Source organism: Molossus molossus, unplaced genomic scaffold (genome assembly GCF_014108415.1).
Source record: "Molossus molossus isolate mMolMol1 unplaced genomic scaffold, mMolMol1.p scaffold_m16_p_5, whole genome shotgun sequence".
NCBI lineage: Eukaryota > Metazoa > Chordata > Mammalia > Chiroptera > Molossidae > Molossus > Molossus molossus.
In genome coordinates, this window is record NW_023425388.1 from 26,178,101 (window position 1) to 26,188,506 (window position 10,406).

The following is a 10,406-nucleotide window of genomic DNA, read 5'->3' on the forward strand; positions in this document are numbered from 1 at the left end:
CACCTACACCCTGCAGCCCAGAGTAGGAAATGGCTATTGCTGATACCAAGTAGTTCATGGGCAATAATTTTCCCCGCGCCCTGCTTTGCCCTCAGAGCTTACACTAGCACCAAAAAGAGTTATTAGTGCAAAGCAGGAAATAATACAGCCAAAAAAAGCCCTGAATCATTTGGCTTGTTGCCTTTATTGAGCATTATTTTGCCCATGTGGCAAGATTTAGAGATTGCTTTAAAGGCGTGAGCATGGTAACAGCTTAAGAGTATTAGTTCACAGTGGGGCCTTCAGCAAAGGGGGCATAAGAGGTGCTCGGACCCTCTTCCATCCATCAATCAGTATGCCTGTGTTTATTCAATACTAAGCACCTACTAGGTGCTGGTCTCAGGCTGAGCATCCAACCACACATAAAACACACCTCACAGCCTGATGATCCCTGTAATAGTGTTGTTGTAAAATAATTGGGAAGGGCCCAGGCAAGGGTCTGGGAAGTGATGTCTAGGGGCTCCCAACCCAGCCTCGGACTCCGGGAAGGACTCGGGAACTACTCAAGGTAGTTCCCATGGGGAGTCTCGAGTGATGAGTAGATATGGGAAGGGAGGAGGCAAAGGAACATCCCAGGCCAGGGAGCCAGGGAGCCAGGGAGCCCGGGAGCCCAGAGGATGGAGAGGATTTACAAACAGTTCCACACTCCTGAAGCACAAAGTTCAAGGCAGAGAACATGGGGACATGAAGCTGGAGAGTTGGGCTAGAAAGCAAGGTTTGCCAGGGTGAGAGATGACAACTTTATCGTACAGGACAAGGATTATGTCAAGCACACCTAGAAGAGCATTTGGCCAGGCAAGTGACATGGTCAGACCTCTGTCTGGAGAAACTGTACCGGGCGTGTGAAAGCTGAGTGGGGCGGGGTGGGGGCAATCCCAGCAAGAGGAGGAAAGGGCCTCTGTAGATGGCGAGGGCCTGAGGGAGCGCGGGGACAGCTGAACCAGAGCAGTGATTCTCAGGGGTGGTGTCTGCACCCACACAACGCGATGCTGTTCAGCGATACCTGCTGTAACATGGGTGAACCTCACAAACCTGCGGAGTGAAAGAAGTCAGACAGAAGCCCCTATTATCTAATTCTGTTTAGATGAAATATCCAGAAACAACAAATCTGTAGGGCACAAAGTGGATTAGTGGCTTCCTGGGGTTGGCCGTAGGCACAGGATTAACTTTGTAAATGGGAATGAAGGAGCTTATTGGGGTCATGGAAATGTTCTAAAACTGGATCTAAAATGGTGATGGTTACACACTGATACATTTACTAAAAATGCCTGAATTGTACACAAAAGAGGTAAAATGTTGGGTATGTAAATTTCACCTCAATAAAGTTTTTTTTTTTTTTTTTTTTTTAATTCCTCACCCAAGAATATATTTCCATTTATCATCAGATAGAGTGGGAGGGAGGGAGACACATACAGAGAGAAACATGGTTGTGATAGAGCCACATCGACTGGTTGCCTCCTACACGACGCAACCAGGGCCAGGACAAACGGTAACTTGCCCTTGACCAGAATCAAACCCGTGACTCACGGATGTTGGTCCGTGGTCCGACACTGTACCGCTGACCCAAACCAGCCAGGGTTCAGTAAAGATTTTTTTAAAGAAAACATGGCCCCTGCCCAGCTGGTGTGGCTCAGTGGTTGAGCGTCAACCCAAGCACCAAGAGGTCACCAGTTTGATTCCCAGTCAGGGTACATGTCCAGGTTGTGGGCCTGATCCCCAGTGGGGGGCATGCAGGAGGCGGCCAATTGATGTTCTTTCTCATCGATGTTTCTATCTCCCTCCCCCTCTCCCTTCCTCTCTCTCTAAAATCAATAAAGAAAAAAAGGAAAAGAAAACATGGCCCCTGGATGAGCAGCACCAGCATCACATGGGAGCTTGTCAGAAATGCAGATTCTCAGGTCTGCCCAGACCTTCCGAGTTAAAAACTCTGGGGGTGGCACCCAGTAATTGGTGTTTCACAAGCCCTAGGTGGTTCTGATGCACGCTAAACTTTGAGAACCATTGGATTAGAGAAATAATGCAATAGCAACTAGACTTAGCAATTAAAGGGGAATGTGGGATCACAAAAGCTCTGTGCCTAAGTATAAATCCCCAGTTCCTGAATTGGGAGGCCCAGTTGCTGGTGATGCCACCCAGCGAGACTGGGAACACAGGAGAGACAGGCTCAGGAGTAAGCAGCAAGTCTGCAGTGCCCGTGGGACACCCAGCAGGGACACCCAGCAGGGACTCCGGCAGACGCTGCATCCGGGCCTATGGAATCACGTAGTTCCAGGCAGCCATGAACTCAGAAGTCTACTGTGACCACAAAGAGGTTGTGGGTACCCTGGTTTCCAAGATGGCAAGAAAGGACTGAGAGGCGGAGAAAGGGGATCAGGAGTCTAACATGATCTTTCCGAAATTTAAGAAGGGGAAACGGGTGGGGCATTAGCTGGGCAGGTACAAAGGGTCCAAGGAAGCTTATTTTAGAATGGGAGAAATTTGAGCACATGTTACTGACAGAAAAGAAGATAGTATGAAATAAGAAATCAAGGGGAGAAAGAGTGAATCAAGTCTAAGAAAGGGCAAAGAGAGATGGATCCAGGGCAGAATTTGGCGTCAGACAGAAACAGCACATAGCTCGTCTGAAACTAGATGTGGGTGTACGGTGTCACCTGATGGACTTTTTGCATAAGGGTGGAGGCCCGGTCATCTGCTGAGAGCAATGGGCAGGGGTTGACAGAGGGTTTAAGGGCAGAGGCTGCCAGAGAGGCAGAGGAAGGAAAGGAGGGAGGGATTGGAGGGCTGGTGAGATCCACACAGGGTGAACCCCGTGCTAGGAAGCAAGGGTCCAGAGAGGGCTGACAGGTAGGTGGCAATGAAAGAACCAGACCCTCAAAGTCTACAAGGACTCCGGAAACAGAGGGACACGTGAGAGCCCGAATAAGACAGAAAGGCAGGAGGCTGCGGGCCATGGAAACAGGAATCCAGACATCTGCCAGTGAGCAGTGCCAGGTGTTTCCAGGAGCAAGAATGTGTCCCTGGGTGCGTAGCTGGATTGGATGCAGTTAGGGCAAAGCCCTATGTAGAAAGCAGAGCTCAAAGCCCACAATTCAAATGCATGGGTTCTACCAAGTCCTCTCCACGACAGGGGTGCTGCTGAGGTTTTTAACCCTGGAGAGCACTGTCCATCCTCCCCCAAAAGTAAGTTTTGGTTGCAACAGCGGTAGCTGTAGGTGGTGTTTATAAGGTAATCAGAAGGGCTTTGGTATCCTGACCATGTTCTCTCTTCCCAGCATGGTGCCTGAGAAACGAGGGTGTGAGTTCTGTGCTCCTGGGATCATCCACTCCTGAACAACTCATTGAGAACCTTGGTGCCATTCAGGCAAGTACCACAGCCCTTTCCAACAAACTCAGGGGATTTCATGGTGTCTCCGAAGATGTTCCCACACAGTGTTCCGTCTCCCCACCTCTGTCCTTCCTCATGTCACAGCTTCCCGGTTACATGCAAGTCCCTAACAGGCTACTTGTTCCTATGGGGGCTAGAAGGGAAGTGGAGACAAAGGCACGAGGTAACAGAACTGTTACAGTACATGGACCAGGAGTGTCCTCTTCTTATTAACAGGCAATGTTCTGAAACTTCATTTCTCAGGATGGTTTGTTTCTGTGAGACAAGGCATTCCAATATCCAAGTCATGTTGTACCTGGTGACTGGGGTCCCAGGCCTGACCATAAAAGCCCGCCTAATAGCTTGCTTGAAATGTAATAGCCACAGGACAATATCCTCACTTGTTCTTTCCACAAACATCTACTGCCGACTGCCGCGTGCCAAGCTCACAGCATCCCGAATTAGCTCTCCCGTCGCAGCACTTACAATAATGTAGTATAACTGCTTGTCCCCCTGTTGGACTGTAAGCTCCCTGAGGTCAGAGACCTTTCTTGCTTCTCCACTGATTTCTGGTTCCCAGCATATGACAGGACCCTTAGTCAACGCTCAAGAAACACCTGTTGAATGAATGTTTGCCACATTTCAAAAGAAATGGGGTCTGAATTCTAGTTTGGACCTCCAGTCACATCCTGGCAGCAAATCCAGGGGTGCCCATCTCCACTCCTTCCCTTGGGTGGATTACCCGAGGCCCAGGCATTGGATGGAGCCCGTGGGTGTGCTCTGGGGAGACTGCAGGGGTCATAGGAAGGGACATCACGGAGGTGTCCTGGGAGTTCTGTCTGAGGAAAGGGTTGGGCTTAGTGGCTGTTGGGACCATCCTCCTCCCCCAAAGGCCAGAGCCTGCCCTCTCAGCCCTGCTGAGGACCCAGGAAGGAGCCCGACCACCCCTTACATAGTCACCACCTCCAAACAGGTGTCTTCCCTCTTGTTCGCTGGGGAACAGAGCTGCCTCACTTCTTCCCTGTCCATCTGTCCCTGAAGTAAGCACTTATCCCATGAAATCCATTCTCTCTCCCAAAAGAAACAGGTGGAGGTGGGGACTAACTTGATTCAACTTAAAATGTTTAAAAACCCTCTTGACTAGCCCAGAAGCCGCTGGGGGGTGAATGGTCCCCACCGCCACCATTCTTGGGGTAGTGCAGCTGTGTCATCATCTCCACCTCTGCTTCCGAGGACCCCTCTGAGCCCCACAACTCCCCCTGGATTCTCAGGGTTCTCCATCATTGCATGGGCATGCTCCCTTATGAAAACTGCCCCACCATCTTTTCTTTTCACTTATGCTCCGGGAAAAGATAAAGGCTACACAGCGATGAGGAGGAAATTGGAACAGTCTGTACACAAGATTACTGGAATTCCATCCGATGATTTCAATTCCACTAATATGTACTGAGCACGTATTGTCTGGCACCATGCCAGGCAGAGTACTGAGTGAAGAACAAGACCCCGCCCTCAGGAGCCCACGGCTGGCTGGGAGTGAATTAAGCAATCTACCCCTCAGTTCACTGAGCAGACCGGAGAGCCCCCCATGACCAGGCAGGCACTGAGAGATGCCGTCCAGCATTCAGGGATCTTCCATTCTAGTGGGAGAGGCACATAACAAAGGTATAATTGCAAACTGTGAGAAGAGCTATTAAGTAAAGAGGGTGTTGTAACAGGGACTACTTGAAAAATGGGTGGGCCTACTTTAAATAACATCCTTGCCATAACCTCTGGATTGCATGCTCTGAAGCCCGAAGAGAGGACACAGCCTGTGAGGACCCAGAAAGAGCACTTCACACACAGAGCAGCAGTGTAAAGGCCCCGAGGTGGGAAGGAAATTGGCTTTTTCCAGGAACTGCCAGCCCAGGCCTAGTGTGGCCAAAACGCAGTGAACAAAAGGGACAGTGAGTGCACTGAAGAGGCGAGGTAGGCAGAGGACAGAGCTCACAGGACACTAGAGTTTTGTTCTGCATGAGACGAATCCTTGGAGGGTTTTAAGAGAACGAGGGACATGCTGTCATTTGAATTTTTAAAGACTGCGCTGGCCCAGTGTGGGAAGTAAAATGAAGCAAGGGCAGTTGTCCAGGTGACAGGTGATGATGGCCATGGAGGTGAAGGGGATGGATTCTGTTGGTTTGGGAAATAGAGGCAGGACTTGCTGACAGCTTAGTAAGAGGAAGGAGGAACTGGGGGTTCCTGTAACATTAATCCATTGTAAACACTGCCACCCAGGGGAGTCAACATGCCTGGGATGGTAAAGAGAGGTCACTCCTGGGCTACAGGAGTACTCCAGGTAGCTGAGGGTACATTTCAGAGGAAAACTAAGTCAGTCGTCTTCCCAAAGCATCTTTTCTCCCCAGCAAGGTTCTGACTGGTAGCAAGAAGGGCCACCCATCCTCAAAGGGTAAGAGAAAAGTTATCCAAGCAGGAAGGCTGCCCCATGAGAGCTTGGTATCCACCACCTCCTCCTTCCTACCCCCACCCCCCGCCAGCCCAGCACCTAAGAATCTGCCCCAGACAAACTGATTGGGCCTCTCCGTGGGGTGGGAAGCAGGATGAGTGGCTGGGGGTGCCCAGAAGTGCTGGGACTGGGTATAGGATAGACAGCTGCAAAGCCAGCACAGCAGTTGTAAGGCAAGGAAATTTCTAGTGGGCCCAGCAAGGCAGCTGCTCCGAGGGATAAAACTGTATAAACTGTATAAACTAGAGGGGCAGATACAAATCAGCGCCAAATGACAGCAGAGACAGGAGGAGTAACCACAGCTGCAGGTGGCCCATCATCATCTGAACAGGCCATCCTCCCCACTTCCACCTAAAAAGTGGAGAGATTGCTTCTCCCTTTCCACCCCACCAACCATAAAACCCTTCTGAGGCCCCTAGCGCCTAATCAGAGCAGTCCAGGCTCCTCACATCCAGGGCTCATCTTCCCTCGAATCCAAATATCCAGCCACCGTGAACCACTCAGGTCCCCAGAAGTAGCAGTGGTCCTCTGCCTGCAAGTGCCCACCACCGCTGCCTGCCAAAATCCTTCTCCACCCCACTCAAAGGTCCCACTCAACAGTGACCAATCCTGGGAGGACTTCCCTAATACCCCACCAGGCCCAGCAACACGAGGCAAACCACCCCTCACCCATCAATTATTCCCGTCAGTTTAACACCAAGGTTGTAAAACTGGTCACCTGTGGGATGTTTGTGTAATCTGTAGATGAAAATGTTTTAAAACAGATGTCGGCATTTTTAAAAATTGGGCAATTTCACATAAAATTCTGGATGTATGGCTTCTCTTAAAAATTTAGGCCTTGCAACACAATATATATATATATTTTTTTCATGTTTTATTCAAATACTTTTATGGTGTTGTGTTTTTCTTAAATATTTAAATCTCTATCTGAAATTTATTTTGGTGTAGGGAATAAACAATTTTTCCCCACATGGCTAACACACTATATTTTAGCATAAAACTTCCAACAAATTCAGTTTCTAGATTCGGATCCCATTGTTGTAATCTCACTTTAAACAACACATTACTTTAGATCCTCTGAGACTCCCGTACGGGTGGGAAATCAAACTCTTCCTTTAGCTTCGGAAAGAAAAACATGAACCAGAACCAGTTCCCCAGGCTGAGTAGCTCTGCTGTCCTGCCAACCCTAAGGTTCCTGAGGAGAGCTCTCGAGTGAAGACAAGGTCACCCTGGCCAACAGGATTGCGGCAGAGGAAGGGTGAGGCTGAAACCTCAGAACTGGCTGTCACAATTGTATTTCATAAGTCTCCACACAGGGTCAGCCTATTCCTGTGAAAAGTCTGCCTTTGTCCCTTGTTTTATGGTATAATTGTGCCCTTGGCCCACTTCTCACAGTAAATGCTATCCCTGGATGATGTCATCCTTTCCCGGGCTTCAATTAGCATGTCCACGCAGATGACTCACAAATCCTCAACTCCAGTCCTGCTACCAGCAAGCCAGCTCCATAGCTGCACTTCCGATCCTACAGACCATTTCCACATGGCTCTCCCACAGGCACCTTGGATTCAACGCATCTGACTCCAAACTCCTGCCCCCATGGATTCCAATCTCAGTAAACCACATCAGGGACCTTCTAATCACGCAGTCCGGAAACCATCCTCCAAAAAGTCTCAGATCCACACCCCTTTTCTAGTCCACTGCCCTTCCTAGTTAAGGCTTAGTGTCACTGCCCAGAACAGTAAGTTTCTAACATCCGTGTCCCCTCATTCTCCAAATCATCATTAGGTAAGTGTCTAATAGTTTCACTCCCAGCTGAGAAGTCCTGAGAGGTTCCCCACTGTCTACAAAATCAAGTCCCAATTCCAAATAACGACATTCAAGGTCTTCCATCCTCTTTACCCCAGCTTTTTCCCCTATTCCTACCATTCCCATACCACCACTTGTATCAGTCCTTTAGAGTATAAGGGAGTAAAATCTGGTATTAATTTCACCTGTTTCTTTTCACTTATGAATGTGGCCACTAGGAAATCTAAAATTACATTATGTGGCTCACATTAGATTTCTACTGGGCAGGGCTGCTCTGGAAATTATATACTTCTATCAGCCTTCACTTATATCTTATGTCTTCATTTATTCTGTCAACAACAATTATGAGCACTAATTATGGGTCAAGCACTCTTAGAGGCACTGGATATACAGTGGTGGACAAATCACGGTCTCTGACCTCAAGAAGCTTCCAGTCTAGTGAGGTTCTATTCCAGCTGGAGATTTTAATCGTATACCAGTCTAGACAACTTTCCCTAATATTGAACTCAAAGAACAAATACCAAGTACTAACCACATCCTTTGTACTTCTCATGATCTCAGGTTCTACCAAAGATGACATCACACGTGGTAAATGAGATTGATAATATATTACGCAACAAGCCCTACAGCAAAAAGGACTACCGATCCTAAGGCACTGCATGAGCCACGAGAGCTGCATGGGTAAAACATCGGTCTAGGCTGGTGCAGGAAGGTGTTACCAGCCAGTCTTTTAAATCACTTAGCAACCGCTGCTCAACCTCTAGGGTCCCCGGATTCTGAGGTGTCTGCTGTCGCTACCACTGTGCGCCTGAATTATGAGCACATCTGAAAACTCACAACTAGGAAAATCCATTCTATTTTCTTATCTGGGACTGGAGTGACACATTCTTGCATTGCTTTGTACATCTCATGCTGATGCAATGGAAAGTAAGTGGCAGGAAAAGACGTATTACCTTCAGGCATTTAGTAACTTAAAGAAGGCTGTACAGATCTATTTTTTCAAATGAACAAAACCCACAGATGCCATGTGGACTGCATCAGAAAGAGTAGGCTATGTTCACTCAGAAGCCCTGCTTGGGAAAATAAGCAAGAACAATTTTACATTTGTTTTCCTATTTTCACACTCCTGTTGTTAGCAAGCTGTTTCATTTATCATTTTCAACAAAACTTAATTTCTAGGTGTTTGCTTTCATGCCTTTTAAATATTCAATTGCTTGGCCCCAAGAATGACCCTGTGTAGCAATTTATCCAAGGTGTCTATTAAAATTCTAATAATGCTATGTTCATTTACATGTAGAGATGATAAAAGGAGGAACATCCCAGTCATTAACTAGAGACATTATGGTAAATTTATGAAAGGCAGGATTACACTACGATGGAAGTTTAGTTTTGAATAAAATATAATGCAGCTGCAATAAAGTGTTCACTTTTTACTATATTTTATGAAAACCTGCTTTATTTTTTTGACTGCTTGTAGGCACAACTTCTGCAAGTTTAAATATTTGAACTTTAAAAATATACACACGCTCGATTTTTTTTTTTAAGTAAACCTGTAAAACACACAGAAAGGCAAATGTTTGCTGTTTAATTAACACTGGGATTTTTACAATGGTGTTTTTGAGGAGTTAGTAACATGAAAGTAAATCATGGGCTTCTTGAAAAATGTCACTACTCGGCATATGCAGGATGAATTTACATGCCCAATGAAAATCAAATGTTAAAGAACTTCCTGATTCCATAATCTCATTATGTGCACTCAACTGTCTGCATGAAAGCTCACTGCATGGATTAAAGGGGCCTAGCTTCAGTGCACTCAGAAGCTAAGGTCTCCAGCCCTGCCACTACTGGCTACCTACCCTCATGCATACGCCATGAGAAAAAATTTGAGAATAAATTGTGTACCTGTAAGAAGAGAGAATTTTTTTTCCTCTTCTTTGGGGTGTTTTGGGGACAGGGGTCCTATAACTCTATTTGGACACCTTTGAGCATGTACAAAATTGTAATTTAATTTTCTGGCCAGCTGGTCCCTCATATAGAAATCATTTTGAGATTTACAGGAGAAATATACTATCAGCTTTAAATGCTATTTTTTTGCTATCATTTTCAGATATGTATTTCATGGTTAAATTCTAATCTTAAAATGTTGATGTGAAATACCAATAAATTTCTTTTGATTACTACTATCTATATCCAATTAAGGAAACAGTTTGGGTTTTTGCCCCAAAATATCAGAATGATAATGGAAATGGATGGTTTTTCAGTTGTTCGTTGTATATTCAATCAACCCAGTGAACTACTGTATGTATAAATGAGCTGAAGTTCTCTAATTGAAACTGCAATTTAACTTATTCGCTTGGAGTAATAAAAGCATTTTGTGCATTTAATCTCACAACTAGTTTGTATCTGATCTTTCTTTCACTATAAGGCTTTATCTCCAGCTCCATAAAAAGGGCAGTAATTAATAAAAATTATGTTGGCAGGTAAGCTGTAGTAATCAAGATTTAAACTGCAATCCATACTTTTCTTAGTAATGGAGAAATGATTAGCTACTAAAAATATCATTTCTCATTTGGCTTAGAAATACTCTGCACTAAGGTTAAAGCTTCTCAAACTCATTTAACAGACCCTGCAAATTAAAACCAAATACAAACATTATTGCTTAGCTGTGAGAACAGCTTTTTCTTTTTTAATATACAA

At 46.1% G+C, this 10,406-nt stretch overlaps 1 protein-coding gene across 1 annotated transcript in view; it reads left to right on the top strand.

Moving 5' to 3' along the window:
- Window positions 1–9,283, top strand: part of KCNAB1 (potassium voltage-gated channel subfamily A member regulatory beta subunit 1) — a 327,016-nt gene extending 317,733 nt beyond the window's left edge. Inside the window, exons 13-14 of the mRNA XM_036242904.1 lie at window positions 3,312–3,400; window positions 8,271–9,283. Of these exons, the coding sequence (XP_036098797.1) occupies window positions 3,312–3,400; window positions 8,271–8,360 (179 nt within the window). The 3' untranslated portion in view covers window positions 8,361–9,283. The remainder of the gene's footprint in view (window positions 1–3,311; window positions 3,401–8,270) is intronic.
- The last annotated feature ends 1,123 nt before the right edge of the window (window positions 9,284–10,406 follow it).